We start from the raw sequence: 17,305 nt of genomic DNA, 5'->3' as shown, positions 1-17,305 counted from the left end.
TCCTCGATTGCAAATAATTTCGCATCGGCTCCATCATTGCCAGCTGTTCAAATATTTACACGAAACACAAACCGCGAACCTCCCCAGCAATCTTCTCACACACTACACAGTGGGCGAGCGGTCGCGTGCTTGGGGTTTGTTTCCGAAACATCATCTCTGTTCCTACTTAATCAGTAAATGCGCACACATCATACCAAACGCAAACATTATACACACACACACACACTAGTCCTTTTACTTCCGAATTTCAATCTTGTCTACTATTTTCGCCCCCGTTTTCAAAGCGGTAATACTCTCCCTCAAATCTTCCATTATTCCTTCGAGGGAGTGTTTTGTGTGTGTGCTCCTGTCTGCTTACTTTTACCTACACAAATCGAATAATGCGACCGCTTCCTGCCCCCTTTTCCTTCCTCTTAACGCTACACTCTCACCTGCGGGCGCTTTCTATGGGTTTTAGGATACACTACGTATGTTAATTCTACCACCACTCCTCCATTGCCTGTGTGTTGCATTAAATATTTGTTTTAAAATTACTACACGTACACGAATGCGAATGTATCGGAAGATGCCGCACGCGCGCGCGTGTATGTGTGTGTCTTTCATCTTCCTTGCTTCTATTAGCTGCTTCCCTTCTGCACTCGCATTGCAATTACTTCAGTCCTTTTTCCGATACACAACTATTGTTACCTCCGTAACCCCCGGCTGCTCCCTAGCAGCAGAAGTTCAGAAGACCAAACGAATCCTACGAATTTACTATTTACAGTTGCTATACTTTTACAACTACAGCTACATGGACATCACGCGATTGCTTTACTTTCCTTTACCCATTTCTCGGCGTGAGAGCCTTCTTGCCAAGCCGCAGCAGCTCCCAAACCGCCCACACCCCGGAGAACCGTCGGCTTAAACATGTGTTTTTTTGCTGATTTTTTTACAATTATTTGCGTGGCTTTGCGGGGACGTTTAAGTTTTGCGTCTCTATTGTAGTACGCGTTCTTTACCGTTTGCCGTATGTCCTGCGAGTGCCCGCCGTTTGTGTGGTGTGCCTTTATAGAGCTTTGTTACTGCTACCATTTCATTGATCGTATGTAACGAAAGTAGTTCATTCTGTAATAGACGCAAATACGATCTGGAGTTTAAATATATGTTACAAAACATTGTTTGCATACCCCTGGCACACAACGTTTGTCCCTTCCACTCTCTTTCTCTCTCTCTCTCTCCCCACTCTCTCGCTATATTTCCAACAGCGCACACGACGCCTACATGTGTACCCTCCTCCTCCTCCAGTCGTTTTTTAGTGTAATCCCATTTCCCGCCCGAAAAGTCTTTCGTTTACGATTTCTTTTAAATTGTTCACGCACCCACGTTCGCTGCTCACGTTTCGTTTTTTGAATTTGTTTTTTTTCTTATTTTCTTTTCGTTAATATAAATTAATATCTCTTCTATGCTCTTCTCCAACACGTGTTTTGAATGCACAGTTGCAACACGTGTACTACACCTCTGTCCTCTCCAATGCGTTCTAAATATCTTTCCCACACACACACACACACATACACAACCACACACACTTTCTCTATTTCTCTCATACGCGCACACACACATCTAACGATTTTGCCAAAGTGTTTTCTTTTCGTTTTTTTAGCAAATCTTCCAAACAGTTCATAAATATTTCGATAAACTTTTAAAAAATCATCTCTGCTCCAGCCTATTACTGCCTGCATTTCCCATGCAACGGGAAGGCGTATCTCTTTCTCTCTCCCTTCTCTTTCTATCGCTTTTCTTTTTGTGTGTAAGGGGCTGCTTGAGCGAGAGAGAGAGAGAGAGAGGGAAGAATCTTGGGGTAATAATTGTATTTTGTATTCGGGTTCTGTTTTTGTTTCAATGGTTTCACAGCTAGAAGGTTCCCACGTGTTATGTTATTTGCGCGGATAAATTAAGTAAGGGCGTTTTGTTGTATGATTTCATCTTCGTGTTAAACAACCATTCATTTCGATTGCTGCCTTGCATTATCTCCGTTTGCACGCACGGACATATAACCTAACACACACACACATACCAACCACAAGGACACAATGAACTGTTTGACACAAAGCAACAAAAGACAAAGTTACGATAATACGCGATATAGCAAGATGAAAGAGGAAAGGTGTGGAAAGAAAATGCAATCAGTTATTCGTTACTATTTGATAGAGGATTGTGTGAATTTTCCCATACAAGGAGCTACTTGAACGGATCAGGAATGCGCGATCAGTACTAAGGTTATGGAAAGCTGCTTTACTCAAACTAATAAATAACAAAACAGCACACAAAAACGAAACTAATGGTCGATAGAGCGGATGAAGAAAGGATACATTATAATGTTTAACTGCATTGTTGCTCGGTTTGCGGCAAAGAGCGGTTGGAAAGTTAATCCCTATTTATAATGCACACCACAGTAAGGGTTACACCAGTGCTCAATAATCTGTTTGGCCCGACAACACGCTGGACCTGGCGGAAGTGAAATTCCTCTCTCAAGTGCAAAGCCAATGCGTGTGAGGTACTTCTAAGGATTGCGGAAAAAATCCGACCAATTGGTAACAGACGCAGTGGGTTAGAGGAAGATCACTCCGTAAATAGTGTGGTCCGTAGCAGTTGGTTTGGTTGGTACAAGGGTTGTGATGATGAATGGTGGTGGCGGTGCTGCTGCTGCTGTAATGGGAGGTGATGATCCGCTCGATGAGTACGCGCTCTTAATCGTAATCACCATCGCTGGCATCGCTTTCCTCCTCCTCCGAGCTTGAAATTCGCCGTTTCTTCTTCTTAGCGCTGCGCGAAGAAACGGCCGATTTGCGCGCCGATGCCAGTGTCGCCTGCTGCCGGTTCGATGAAGGCTTCGGTGTTTTTGCTGCACTACCGACGACCGCTCCACCGTGGTTCGCCGCCGACCGATTGCTGTAATCCTACAAGGTTGTTTTTTTTTTTTGCAAAATGGCACGTACAACAGGTTTGTGTTAGAGAAATTACTGCCCACCGCCCACAGCGACAACCATCACCCGCTCTTCCTCTCCATCATCATTCACGTTCAAACACTCACATTCTGTTGCGACACCGGCATCATGCCGGGGGTGGTGGTGGTGCTGTTCACGTTGTTCACGTGAACGTTATTGCTTGTTCCGTCTGCGGTGTGATTATGCTGCTGGGAAGCCATCGATTGATGATGATGATGGCCGGATGCTGATGCGGCGGGAGTTTGCTTCACGGGCGTCCCGGCAACTGAGTTGGGCTTTTCGTCCTCATCCAGCAGGTCCGGGTCGTCCGGATCGAGCTTCAGCATCAACTGTTTGAACTGGAAAAAGGGAACAACCACACAATATTAAAATCACAAATCAAACTGTGACGTACAGCAAGCACCAGCAACTTACGTCCAAGTATCGTTGCACCAGCTCGATTCGTTCCTTTTCGGTTTGTGCTCCAGTGGTGGCCCGGTTTTCTTTCAGCAGCGTTATCGTTGCCTTCGGATCGAACAGCGAGTTGGATCTTCGCTGCATCGCTTTGTCGTAGATCTTGCCAGACTCGGACGGCGAGTACCGTGATATTTTGCTACAAGATGGAGAAACAGAGTTCATTAACAAAACTGATCGATTGTCGGTGGATGACCGCTTTCACTTACCTATCCGTGATGCCGTAAATATCTTTTAGATGTTGCTTGAGTATTAGCAGAAGCATGCAACCCTGCGCCGACCGGATACAGTTTTCCAAATCGGAAGTGTCGTCCGGCAACCGGGTTAAGATCGCTTCCTGGTCGTCATCGTCATCATCTTCGAGGGGGTTTTGTGCTGTGGAGTCGAAAAGTAAAGCAATGTGTGTAAGAATTTTGGACAAATGCGAATTGCACCACCACTGCTACAACTCACCAGTCGGGTCGGCATTGCCTTCAGTGCCCGGCAGCGGCTTCAGCCCTTCGCGGAACGTCGCCAGCAGATTCGTGCCGGTTACCGAGATGAGCACGTCGATGTGATGAATTATGAACAGTGGCTCATCCTGCACCACGTACGGGAAGTAGGCTAGATTGTCCGCAAGGTACAGCATCTGCCGCAGACTGATCTTGCCATCGTCGAACTGCTTCGTGATGGAGTGGATAAGGGCACGGCGCTGCGGTTTGGTGCCGCGCAGCAGCGTGTACAGGAACCCGTTCATCGCCGACGGCGGTTCCTGCGGATCCTTTATCCGGTAGCCCCGCACGAGGCTGCTCTCGTCTCGCCGCTGCAACAGCTCCTGCAGCTCGTACGACAGCTGCATGCCGGCGTTCGATTTCATATTTACAAAGCCAGGGTACTGCTTGTCGATCTCCTGCAAATGCCTGTCCGCACTGTGTGCCACCTGCAAGTAGAAGATAATCCCCGTGAAGTGCCCATTTTGTTATTCCGATTCGCAGTGACATTCGTGCAAAATGCGCGCACAAACATACCTCTTTCTCCGGGTCTGTACTTAAGCATATAAGATAAGGAACTATTTGTACTGGATGGACCAAACCTTGCCGCAGGACTACCTCGATGACCCGCATCGCCCAGCTCCGCACACCGTAGTCCCGGTGCAGAAAGCTGCGCAGTATCTCCTTCAGGTAAATCTGTATCACACGGCTCGCCATGCCAGACGACACGTCGCCCATTTCCTTCAGATCTTCCGTTTTCGATTGTTTCGACCCTGCGTATGGAAAGAGAAGGTAACGGGGTTGCTCAGTACTTCTCGCAAATCACTATTTGCTCCTCGCAACTTACATTCTTTGTCCTTCCGCACCATCTGGTTTTCCTCCTCCGTCAGATACATGAGAATGTTTTTCAGCACCGTGATCTTCATGTCCGTCAGTACCTTGTCCTGCGTGAGCAGATAGTTGTAGTAGTCCCGTAGCTCGACCTTCATCAGATATTCGTAGTTTTTCACGCAAAAGTTGCCCATCGACGTCAGCGCTTCCTTGCAGATTTCGCTATGATCGCAGGAAAGGAAAAATGCCAACGTCGCAAACACGTCCTCGCATATGTTCGCTGGTAGGGTTGAGCCTGCAATGCAAACACACACCAAGAATATAGCAAAACCAGAAGAGGAAAGCAGCTTGGGCGGGGCAAATTACCTTGATTGGAGGAATCCTCGCCGGGCTTTGGTGCACCGTACACTTCGGGCTGCTGGAAGTCAAAGTAGCGCATTATCAATCCAACCGTAAAAATGCTGCGCCGAAACTGCGGCCGAAAGTACTGCTCGATGGGTATCGAAGGGTCGGACACTAGCTTGTCTTTGATGCATACGAGACCCTTATAGTACAGTCTAGATTGCGGTAGGGAAAAAGAAAACATTTCATTAACAAACAGAACAAGACTATCGCGCCCGCTAGTAACATACTTTGAAAAACAATCCCGGATCAGTTTGTAGTTCTTGGTGATTTTGTTTACAACCGTCGACAGACAGGAAACGCAACTCAACACGATGGTACGGCTTTGCGTGACGATCAGCATCATCAGATGGGACTCTAGATCGGCTAGGAACACTTCGCTCGGATGGTCCATCAGTGGAACGACCTGCAAAAAAATGAATCGATGCGATATGCATTATTAGTAAGATTTTTTAGTGCTTTCCATCACCGCGTTCCACCTACCTGTTCCAGTATTTCCGCGATCGAGCTGATGAATTTCGAGATGATCTGGTTCTGGCAGCGCATGTTCAGATACGGTTCGAGCGACATCGCATGGTTGACCAGCAGCTGGGGCTGTATCTTGGCGAATAGATGCAACGCCGTGATGCAGCCCACCAGCCGCGTGTTTTCAGCCCCTTCCAGCCGCATCGTAGCGTCCACTAAACCGTCCACAATCTGCTGGCAGGCTTTGATCAACGTTTTGGGAATCTCTTTCTTTAGCTTTTTGTTATCATCTTTGCTCTCTTTCGGCTCAAATATCTAAACAGTAAAGGAAAAAAAGCGTTTGTAATGTAAAAAACCGATTAAACAACCGTATGGAGCTTACCGTTTTTAGTAATGCATCGAAACCTTGCGTCCCCGTTTCGTGCGACGAACAGACGACGTCTATAATTTGCGTAATCTTTCTATCCATCGCAGCCTGCAACGAAAAAGATGGTTTTTATTAGCTTTCTGCGGGTGTAAGTGAACCGTTTCTGGTGGTACAGTCGTCAACTCATACGACTTTAATAACAAGCCCGTTATGGGTTCAAGCCCCGAATGGACCAAGCCCCCATACGTTGGACTTGAATTGACTATCCTACTATGGTAGAAAATAAGTCACTGAAAGCCAAAGCCCGCCCATTAGTGTATGTATATATGTATGGTATGCAAAACCTTTGACGGTTGTTTGTGCCAAAATAAAAAGAAGTGAGTCATTTGTATACCTTATCATTATCATTGCACGGCGTAAACCACATCGTCATGAACACGTCCATGACTAACTTCTGGATTCCTTCCTCGTCGTTCACCCTCCGGATCATTTTGACGCAGATGTCCGGTATCTTCTCGTGCGCCGGATACTCGATGCAGATGTCTCGAAGGATTTTGATTACCCGTTTTCGCACCGAAACGCCCGTATCCTTTGAAAGATGGAAGAAAAGATGGTAAAACAAACGCCTAACGCGCGTCCACCGCCATCACTGCACCGCCGCCAACTTACCAATATTCGTTGCGATATCATTTCGTAATACTGATCGATCAGTTCCGGATCGGAAAGGATGTACTTGCCGACCAGATCAACTGCCGCCTCCCGCACCGAGATGGCCGTATCGAGCAGCTTCTGCTGCACGCCCATCTGCATGTCCTTCCGGGCGAGCACGAGCTGGTCCACCTCAACGATGTTGGCGAGACACTTCATCGCCCGCGTCCGTATCGCCACGACCGGTTCCCGCACGACGAGAATGATCTTCTGCAGATACTTGTCATAGCTTTGTGAGAAGGACCGCTTGCTGGCCAGATACTGCGCGATCAGGTTCGCGTTGCTGTAGTCGATGTACGTTTTAATCTCGTAGTTGCCACCGGCGGCCGGACCGCTACCGCCCGACCGGCCACCACCGCTACCGCTCCGCCCGTACGGCCCTATCTGGCTCAGGTAGTACTGCTTCCGAGTGTCCAGCATTCGGAAGATTTCACTGTTCAGCTCCTGATCGACCTGGCCGTCGCGCATGTGCCCCTCCTCGCCGTCCGAATCGTCCCCCGCCCCGTCCGAGCCGTCCGAGTCGCTCTGGTACTTTTTCCGCTTCTTCCCACCACCGCCACCACTGCTGCCGGCCTTTTTCCGCGACGCGTAGCCCTTCTCGCCCTCCGCCACCTTCTTGGTGCGCTGCATCATGTCACGGTACCACTGGGTGATGTAAAAGTGGCGCGCATGGTTCCACACCACGTTGCCCTCGTGCGCGTTCACCGCGAGAAAGTCGAGCAGAATCTTCTGCAGAAACTCGGTCCGCTCTTCCTCCTCGTCCAGCTGGAACTTGCTGTTGTGCAGCGGCTCGTCGCCCTCCTTCTCCTGCTCGATCTTGATGTAGCGGATCAGCGTGTCCATCGTTTTCACCTTGCAGCGCGACTCGACCGTATCCTTGCGCAGCCGGGCCGCCACGATGCCGAGATACTCGAGCGACACCACCCGGATCGACTGCTCCACGCCCTTGTCCGACATCTTCTTTACCAGCATCGTGCCGAGCAGGCTGAGCAGCAGCTCGGCCGCCGGCCACTCCGGCTTGTTCACCGTCGTCAGCAGATCGTGGATAAAGTTCTCGAACAGTGGACGGAAATCGGTTTCGTTCGAGCGGCTTTTGCATTTGTCGAGAAAGGTGGTGAGAAAGTTCCCGCCAATGCTCAGTGCCGTGTTGTACTTGCTGTAGATGAACAGGTCCGTGCTTTTGGTGCTACCGCCGCCCATCGGCACGTCCGCACTGTTCGCACTGTTCGGGGGCCGATGTTTGCCACCGGCCCCACCGCCCCCGTCCGGGCTGAGCGTGTCCGGCAGGATGACGGACGACTGAATCAGCTGCAGCACGAGCGCCGTCATCATCTGTATGTTGCCCCCGTTGTTCACCAGCTTGTACGGCCGCAGGTTGCGCTTCGAGTGGGGCAACCGATCGAACGACGTCAGTATGTCCGACACGATATTGCGCCGGTGGTGCTGATACTTCTCGTTCTGGAATATCGTCGTCACCAGATCGAGACACACGAACTGGAGCGTTTCGATGTTGTCCACGAAGAACGGTTCCACCCCGAGCGAGGACGCGTGTATCACGATCGTGTCGACGAAGTGAAACAGCTCGAACATCGTCACCAGCTGCTTCGACAGCTCGACCGTTTTCGTGTACAGCATCGAGATGCCCTTCTGCTGGTAGGTGGCCGTTTTCTTCTTCTTGTTGTTATCGCCACCCTTGCGCTTCGTTTCCACCGAGTACACCGGATCGTACGAGGGGAAGATCGTCTCGCGCAGCTGAAACTGCACAAACTTGATGATGGCATCGATGTTGTCCTCCTGCAGGAACTTGGTGCTCTTGCTCGTGTACAGACAGCAGACGAGCAGGGCCGCCTCGACCGCGTTCAGTATCTTCTCGATGCACTCGTCCCCGACCAGATCGTCCTGCAGCTCCGAGCCGCTCAGATTCTTTGCCGAATGGATCGACCGCATCGCGTACGATATCAGCAGCGTGAGCTTGTTCTCCGGTATCGCATCGATCGCATTTCGCACCTTCAGCTTCGCCGCCTCCGCACTGATGCTGTTCAGCAACCCGGTCGAAATGCACTCGTACTGCTCGTCCCCTTCCTCCATCGTGGGCGTTTCCGTTTCGTCTAGCTGGTCGAAAATTTTGTTCATCAGCGACACGAACCGCTGATAGGTGTTGGTGGCCATCAGCTCCTCCTTGCTGAGCTTCTTCACCACCGGTGCGGCGGGCCGTTCCACCCGCCGCACCTTCGGTTTGCTCAGATAGTCCTCCGGGTTTTCGTCCGCCCGCTCCTGCGCCTTGCGCTTCAACGCCCACGTCCCCCGCGATTCCTCCTTCATCTTGCTGAATATCTGATCGTACGTCTTCTTCTCCAGCCCCATCCGGGCGGCCAGCTTGGGCTCCTCCTGCATGAACTTTTTCAGATCCTCCTGCAGCAGGGCAACCTGCCGCTCGGTCAGCCGCTCGAGCTTGACGGACAGTTTGGGCAGCTTCAGCGTCTCCACCTCGGCCATGGGTATGAGCCGGTGCAGCAGCTTCCGATCGATCTGGGGTTTGGCGGCAGGTCCGGCGGGCTTGTTCTGGACACTGCTGGAAGCATTTCCGCTGCTGCTGCTGCTTGGGCCCGATTGAGACGCCTGCGCAGGATGCTGCGCACCGGCAGGACGGCTCACGGCAACGGTGGACGAACTGCTGATTAGCGCACCACTAACACCGATCGGGCGTATGACTGGGGCGGCAGCGTTCGGTTGCTGAGCAGCAGTGCCGCCACCACCAGCCCCCGGTGGTCTCGGTTTGTTCGGGCCCATCAGTGGCGTTGGGTAGCGGTGCGCACTGGCGCCAGTCTGCGCTTGCTGTGGCCCCTTCATAGCGCCACCCTGATGTTGCTGCATGTTCAGCGAAGTGGCCGTGCTCACCGTGTCCGGGGCCGTGCTGCCCTGCGCTGGGGATGGTCGCCCTCGGGCATCCAGGTTTTTACTCTGCTGCTGCTGCAAGTACTCATTGTTCCGCGGTGCCGTTTCGGGCAGTTTGGCAAGATTGCTTGCAGTGCTGAATTGTTGCTGCTGCTGTTGCTGTTGTGGCACAGTCGTTTGCTGCTGGTACAGTGCTTGTTGATGATTCATGCCAGCAGAAACGACCCCGGCCGTGCTGCCGTTGTTCAGATGAGATTGCTGATGCAGCTGCTGCTGTTGAGATTGCAATAACTGCTGCCCCTGCGGCAATACGGTGTGGTTTTGCATTTGCTGCTGCTGTTGCTGCGGATATTGGTGCTGTTGGGCTGAGGCACTGTGTATATTATTATTCGTTTGATTTATCACATTTGAATGCTGCAAAGAGAAGAGAAGGCATAATAAGGGAGCGTTCAACAATGTTCCCGCCACAGGCACTGTTCCGCCTTCCTACTTACCTGTTGCTGTGGGATTAAGTGATTTTGTTGTAGCATTGTCGTCTGTGGCACCGCCTGATTGTTGGTAGGTACTGAAACTACCGCCGGCGATCCAGTAGGATGGACTGCAGCAGCGTACGACCCGGACTGTTGGATCACACTCTGATGTGGATCTAGTGCCGATAGCGGTTGCCCCTGCACGGTGTTGGATGTGTGAGAAACGATCACATTTTGATTGTGCTGTTGTTGCTGCTGCTGCTGCTGCTGTTGGAAGAGTTGTTGCTGCTGCTGCTGCAGTTGGCTATTCTCTGCAGAATTGGACGAATACGGAACATTTTGTATATTAATCACCTGCTGATGCAGCGCTGTGCCAATCGATTGCTGGCCAAGCATCACTGCCGAGGCTGGCGTTTGAGACGCAAGGGTGGGAAAGGAATTGCCCAGCACATTTTGCTGCTGACCGCGTATCTGATTTGGATCATTAAACTGAAACTGTTGCTGCAGTAGCTGAGCTTGTTGCGGCAATAGCTGCTGCTGCAGGGGTTGAACAGTCTGTTGTGCGAGGTGTAGCTGCTGCACCTGCTGCATATCGTGCTGCGCTTGAAACACCGATTGCAACTGCTCGATTGGTATTTGTGTCTGATTCGTATACACCTGCTGTGACTGTCCCAAGTTGGTAAAGCTTTCGTTGGGAAGGTTGTAAAACTGTGTCTGTGATGTGGGGGCTGCACGCACACACGCGTGGCGCAAGAACAATCGAAAATTATACGAAAAGAATAAAGCAAAAATGAAAAATAATGAAACAAATTAATTCAGCAATTAAAAGTGCCATAACAGTTAAGGCCGGGAACGTTAAATTAAAATGAAATTAAAATCTAATTGGCGCCATAGTATGTACAGTGCGGTGTTTTAGATATCAATGTGTGTCTAGGAATTATGTACAATTTACTGCTTTCTTCAACGCTACCTCTAAGTATAATACATGTTAGTTGTCTATTTCGTTTGGAATATGAACAAACCAGTCGACTAGGTGCAATAGATGTTTTCCTTTTGTTTGAGATTTGTTAATACAGCTCAGTTATTACCGCAACAGTTCAGCAACAACAATAATTAGTCATTCATACATTTGCTTTACAAACATTCCGCAAACGGTAACCGTGTGCAAAATTTACCTGAGAATTAGTTACTTGGGGGATTGGAGTTAAAAATTAATAATGTTTTAGAAGTTTAATGCGGGCTTCAACATTGCTTTTTACATTAATAAATATTAAACCAAACTTTGGGCTGAATTTCATGCCGCTGACGTGCAGCTCATGTCCAAATGCAATGAAATCTCTAAGGATTAGTGAGGAGTGCTGATCAGTAACCGTACTTGCTAGGCTAGCGAACACTTACTTATTTTCTGCTGCTGCTGCGCCACCAACTGCTGCTGCTGCTGATTGCCCGCCCCCAGCGCAACGGCGCTGCTAAACATTTGGTGTATCTGCGGATTGTAGGGGCTCTTGAAAACGTTCGGCCGGCTGGCATGGATCGCCTGCAGCAGCGACGGCCCATCGATTGGTGCGCCATTGGCAGGGCCGGGCGGTTGCGGGTACTGATCCTTCAGCTCGATGCTGTCCGAGTTTGTCTGCTCGATGGCCGTCACGAGCTGGGCGGTAAGGGCGTCATCCCGCGTCGCCAGCAGATTGTTCGCCTCCTCGGCCACGCGCGGATGGAACAGCAGCGACCGGTTGAGCGACGCCGACACGGACAGCGAATCCGAGATGGGCAGTTCGCTTAGCACTAAAATCATTTTAAAAATAGCATATTAGTTGTGCATTATTTGTGAAATAATATTGCACAGTGCCGCGCTACTCACGGTCCGAAAGGCTGGTAAGACCAGCGAGTGTGGTAATTGGGACGCTGGGAACATCTCGATCGCTCATTGCTGCGGCGGGTGGTGACGGGGGGCGCGGGTGGTAAGGTGAAACAATGCTGTGTTGGTAAATACACACACACACACACACACACTTTCTTTCCAGCGGAAGGGCTACAGGTTTAGTCCCGGTCAGGACACGTTCTAGTAACCGGTTTTCACTTTAACCACGCACACTGTGCTAAGTTGGTTTTGTTTTTCGATGCTTTCGGTGATATTTGCAGAATCAGTTGTGCTGTCCCTAAAACGACATTGAAACATTGTTGTAGTTTAGAATAATACATTAATAAATACAGAATATGTCAATAAATACATTAAAATTAAATAGTACACAAAAATCAAACACAACATTTGCTCCAATTTTAGCAGCCAAAACATCACAACAGTAGCCGCCGGGTGGCCGATATGTGTCAGACAGTTCCTGGCCGAAGGTGGTGTGTTGCTTGGATCGCGGGAAAATGTTTTCATCCGAGAGTTTTGTTTTGAATGTGTACACACCTCACGCACACACACGCGCGCGCGCGCACACACATCGCCACACGAGACGGAAGATTCCGCGCGTCGTTTAGAGATGCAGTAGACAAACACACACACACGTACACTCATGGACGCGCGTCCAACCGTCTGCAATGTACCGTTTTGATGGTGTGTGCTGTCGGTATTTAAAAAACTTCCACATTCGCCAAGGGGGTGTGGGGACAGCGTCTCAACGCACACACTCAACACGCGAGCTCGCCCGTCCGTGTCACTAACCCACGGAAAGAAGCGGCATGTACCACTGTGTGTGTGTATTGCAACATACACAAAGCAAAGAGCGAGGAGAAACAGATGGAATTAATACTACTAGCAACAGCAACACAAGCGGGAGACGCATCTTGACAGCTACATTGCTCTCTTTCTCGCGGCGCGTGCGAAGAAAAGGGTAAACAAGTTACACAGCTTCCATCATCGTCATCATCACCATCATCATTATTTAGTCTCTGCAAATGCTGGGACGACTAACACTGACGTACGGGAAGGACGGCAAATCATAATAATTAATCACAAGAGCATAGCACACCACCGCCCGTTACTGTGTGCAGGCGCGAGAGCGAGCTGGCCAGTAATAGCCAGCCTCCCTTCTCCTCCTCCTGTGGAGCATCCACCATGCCCGCTACCCTCCATATAACCCCTCTCTCGTTACACACTCATCACCAGTGGTGGTGCACAAATTTACAGTTTTCTTCGGGCGCGCATTTCCGTTCATCTGCTCGTCTCTACTTTCCTCCCATGGGTTCAATGAGAGGTACGAGAGAATTTTCTCCGTCCGGGAAATGATGGCAATCCCGTCCCTTCGGCAGCCCTACGAGGCACGGCCAAAACAAAGAAACCCTCGGAAAAAGCCTCCGCGGTTGGGCCACGCGCGCGTCAAACGGGGGTGCAGAGCTGTCAAAATGTGTGGCAGCGCGAAAGTAATTCTTTTGTTCGGGCAGAGTGGCTTTTTTCCTTCGATTTACAGAAAACAAGTGGCTAAATTGAAAGAAGAAAAATTTTCTAATCGTCGCTTTTTTCTAATAATTATACCTTTGTAACGATAATTTCAAATAGGAATAAATGCAATTAAATTAAACCAATGAGCAAAAAGAACTTTCTTCAACCACATTATCACGTCTAGCAAATCAAGCAATACATCTGTTTTTAAATCGCTGATATTCATCATCAATTTGGTAAAAAAATCAGTAGATCATGAGCGAGGTGCAAAGTTGCCACTTTTCCTCCCCAAAGCTGAAGGTAATTGATTAACCACAAAAAGTAATTTCCGATTTTACAGGAATCATTGACGTTCCTGTGCAACAAACTACACACACAAGTGGTTCGTTCGACCGTCTGCCCGTTGTAATCCACCACCTGGTCCATAGATGAGTACGTGTGTGTGTGTGTGTGTGCATCACAACGGCATGTCTGGCACGCAACCGAAGCCTACTTTCCCAGCCAACAGTGGACGGTGGAAATTGGTGAATATCTTTCCCTTACTTTAAAATGCACACACACACTCTCTCTCTCCATCTCGCGCACACATACACACGAACCACGCACACAGAGCATTCCGCACGAAGAAAGTGACATAAAGAGAGACCACAAAACGACCCCCGTGAGCACACAAGAAGAGCACAATGTATCAAAAAATAAAATAAAACCAACATGTCCACGGAATTGCTACATTCCACGCACCACGGACGCACGCACACTTTCCACACATCGGCGGGGAGGTTCGGTGGACCCCAGCCACAACACACACAAACACACACACACACGACGACGAGGTGTTCTCAGGTGACACCTTAGTGAGAATGTGGAATTTTGTTCCCCACAAGCACACAACTCTATCCCAGCGGGATTAATTTTTTCTCTTTTTTTACTTTTTCTTACTCAGACGCCCGACGGAACAGATGATTTGGAACCACTGTGTGGCAACCAGCGGAAAACTGACGGCACCAACCGTTCAACGCAGCCTCACAGCTTCACAGAGATCGTAGCAACCCACCGATGGTCGTGGGTCGCAGGTCACCAACATACACAATGCAGCTTCACCAGCCGACGAAGGATTCTACCGCCAGAGGGCTGCTGCTACCCCGAAAACACCGAACTGTATACACGCACGCACGCACGCACATACACACTCACGCACACGCACGCCAGCCGAAAGGGATGAGGGAGTTGGGAGGTCAGCGAACCAAAATATTGCCTTCTAAATGCCTGTCACCACTCGGTAAAAGCTTTCGGGAGAACTCCCGCAGGTTCTCACTTTCTCCTTCACTGTTCTAGTTTTTTTTCTTCTTCTCACTGTTTCACTAACGCTTTTCCGACACTTTGCTACAAACCACCACGTCGTCCTCCTCTGTTTCACACCGCTACCACCGTTTCCCTTCCGATCCTTCCCCCCGCTCTCCTCGCACACTGACGTTCACGACGCGCAGCAGGGAAGCTGGAGGGCGAGCGAGCGGGGAACGACGACGCGTCGTTGTCTGCCGGACGAGATCAGGCTGGCTGGAAATGTACAGCTCCAGGCTCCCTCCCTCTCCACGTTTCATCGATGTGTGACTCCTACCTGCGTGACTGCTGCTGCTGCTGTTGCTGTTGTTGCTGCTGCTGCCACACCACCACAGCGGATGGAGAAAACGAGCATCTTTTTTTCACATCGCCACAAAGCGATCAAGCATAGCTGCTGCCTCACGCACGGGAAAAAGGACACAGACACACACACACTCGGTGGTGGTGCGTGCCTGCGGCAAAGGGATAAAATTCACGGATACACTTTTCGATGCCAGTTGCTTTCTTTTGCTGCTGCTGCGACGGCACCAATGATGATGGTGGTGGTGGTATTGGTGATGATGATGATGATGAATGATACTGTGCTACTGCTGCTGCTGCACCACTACGCGAAAAAACACGCAAATCGACGGGCAAAGGCGAAACAATTCTACACACCGTGGCTTGGATGGCCCACCGTACCGATATCACATCGATTCACGTTCACGTTCGCGTTCGTAAATTCGCCAGCCACTTTTCACTTCAAGCCCGTGTGGAAGCCCCGCGTTTCCTTTTTTTCCCGACAAAACGGGTAGCTTTTATTTTTTGCTCTCTCGCGTTTCGAAACGAAAATGGCGAACGACATTCATTTGCAGCGAAGCGAAGTGACGTACGGCAAGGTTCGGCCAAAGGTCCACCAGATGACAGTTGACGGCTGGAGCGTTCCGGGCGAAAACACCGGTCGAAATCGGGCTGGAGATTTGAAAAGATGGAAAAGACGTTATTTATTGATTTGTTTTATTACAAAATCATCAAAAATTTGTCGTAAATTTAATAATTGCTACAGAGTACTACAAAGTAACAACGCCTTGATTTCGTCGCATCTTAAACGGTTTTGGTTTCATCCATCTGGCCGTTAATTTTCGCTACGTCAATTAATTTTTTTCAGCATTTTGTTTTGCTTCAGCGTCCCTCAAATCAATATCCCGTCCCAATACCCTCAAATCAATGATAACAAATTTATTCTACAACAAAACTAGATAAATTCGATATTGCCTAGTCATTTAAGCGTCACTACTCGTTGAGAAAATTCAGCACCAGCTTGGAGAACTCGGTCGACTTTTCGCTGTGCACCCAGTGGCCAGCATCCTTTACGTACGTAATTTCCGAATTGGGAAACAGTGTCTTTATCAGCGGAACATCTTCCGATCTGCAAAAAAAAAAAACAAACAACAATATAAATGCCCTCCAACATAGAATCCACCCCACTTCTTCCCTACCACTTACTTTACATAATCCGACCGTCCGCCGGCAATAAACAACGTGGGTCCTTCGAACTTCCGCCCAGCCAGTTGAGGAAACTGGGCCACCCCGGTGTTGAAATTGCGCTCCAACGCTTCCAGATTGATGCGCCACCGAAAGTGGCCGCCTTCCTTTTCCGCCTTGACCAGATTCGTGATCAGGAAGTCCCGCAGTGACTTTTCCGCTATGATCCGGGCCAGCTGCTCGTCCGCAAGCTTGCGCGCTTGGTGAATGGTTGCCGTGGGGGAAATTTGAATCATTTTCATCGATTGCAGGAACAGTGGGATGTTTGTGTTGCTCGTGCCAAGCCCGGTCGAGGGTGAAATGTCGACAATGATGGCTTTCTCTACCAGCTCAGGCTGTGGAATGGGAAACGGGTGATGAGAGGGGAGGATGGTACGAAGCCGGCAGAAGGCTATACTTACATATTTCAGTGCCAACAGCATCATAGCCCGACCGCCCATGCTGTGCCCAATGATGGAGGCCTTATCGATGCCCAAGGTTTTGTAGAGTTGCACCAGATCCTCCACCATATGGTCGTAGGAGTGTTCGTCCGTGTGTGGACTGTCGCCGTGATTGCGGGCATCGATGGCGTAGATCTGTGTAAAATACTCCCAATCATTTTAGCGTTCATTGAATCGAATAAAATTCTCCTCCTCTTTATAATCACCTTACGAAAGGGCTTTGTATTTTTGTGAAACGCCTTGCCCAAACTGTTCCAGTTCGACTTTGACCCGAACAGCCCGTGAAGCACCAAAACCGGCGGAGCATTGCTGTCCGATGCGTTGTTTTCGTACCGCGTGAAGGAAAGCGCAACCGGCGCTGGTTTTGAATAGCACGTGGTACTTAGATGAAATGAACGGAAAGAACTTTTGATGGCCCTACGCACGGCATTGCTGGGAAACATTGCTGACGAACTAACTAAGGGAAAAAGGGCCCCAAGAGCTGTTGCTTTGTTGTTTGTTTTGAAACAACTGACAGTTCCTTTGTTTTTCTTTCTTTACCCCTTTTTCTCTTCTTTTTCTAGCCCT

At 49.7% G+C, this 17,305-nt stretch overlaps 2 protein-coding genes across 2 annotated transcripts; both read right to left on the bottom strand.

Annotated features, from left to right (window-relative positions):
• Window positions 1-525: 525 nt before the first annotated feature.
• Window positions 526-15,632, bottom strand: LOC121595309 (nipped-B protein). Its single transcript, XM_041919210.1, has 17 exons — window positions 15,052-15,632; window positions 11,907-12,204; window positions 11,444-11,830; window positions 10,070-10,773; window positions 6,642-9,989; window positions 6,367-6,561; window positions 5,988-6,080; window positions 5,624-5,920; window positions 5,371-5,546; window positions 5,105-5,295; window positions 4,755-5,033; window positions 4,445-4,680; window positions 3,891-4,356; window positions 3,647-3,812; window positions 3,399-3,576; window positions 3,071-3,322; window positions 526-2,936 (listed from the first exon to the last, which is right to left on the bottom strand). Exons 2-17 carry the CDS (start codon window positions 11,971-11,973, stop codon window positions 2,727-2,729), a joined length of 7,245 nt encoding a protein of 2,414 aa, XP_041775144.1. The 5' UTR covers window positions 11,974-12,204; window positions 15,052-15,632; the 3' UTR covers window positions 526-2,726.
• Window positions 15,633-15,977: 345 nt separating this feature from the next.
• On the bottom strand, window positions 15,978-17,238 carry LOC121595310 (protein ABHD11-like). The gene is made up of 4 exons (XM_041919211.1): window positions 16,945-17,238; window positions 16,700-16,873; window positions 16,260-16,633; window positions 15,978-16,182 (listed from the first exon to the last, which is right to left on the bottom strand). The coding sequence occupies exons 1-4, from the start codon at window positions 17,179-17,181 to the stop codon at window positions 16,047-16,049; spliced, it is 921 nt and encodes a 306-aa protein (XP_041775145.1). The 5' UTR covers window positions 17,182-17,238; the 3' UTR covers window positions 15,978-16,046.
• Window positions 17,239-17,305: the final 67 nt, after the last annotated feature.

Source organism: Anopheles merus, chromosome 3R (assembly GCF_017562075.2).
Source record: "Anopheles merus strain MAF chromosome 3R, AmerM5.1, whole genome shotgun sequence".
Lineage (NCBI taxonomy): Eukaryota > Metazoa > Arthropoda > Insecta > Diptera > Culicidae > Anopheles > Anopheles merus.
The sequence above is the reverse complement of the archived record's forward strand: the minus strand, read 5'-3'. Positions and strand labels throughout refer to the sequence as shown.

Bases quoted from the DNA above. Each gene is read 5' to 3' on its own strand.
- LOC121595309 (XM_041919210.1), bottom strand. From the start codon at position 11,973: ATGAGCGATCGAGATGTTCCCAGCGTCCCAATTACCACACTCGCTGGT. The intron at 6,081-6,366 runs GTATACAAATGA...TTTTCGTTGCAG, and splicing joins CGTGCAATGATAATGATAAG to GCTGCGATGGATAGAAAGAT. The intron at 2,937-3,070 runs GTGAGTGTTTGA...ACAACCTTGTAG, and splicing joins TGCCGGTGTCGCAACAGAAT to GATTACAGCAATCGGTCGGC.
- LOC121595310 (XM_041919211.1), bottom strand. From the start codon at position 17,181: ATGTTTCCCAGCAATGCCGTGCGTAGGGCCATCAAAAGTTCTTTCCGT. The intron at 16,874-16,944 runs GTGATTATAAAG...TATTTTACACAG, and splicing joins ATACAAAGCCCTTTCGTAAG to ATCTACGCCATCGATGCCCG. The intron at 16,183-16,259 runs GTAAGTGGTAGG...TTTTTTTTGCAG, and splicing joins GGACGGTCGGATTATGTAAA to ATCGGAAGATGTTCCGCTGA.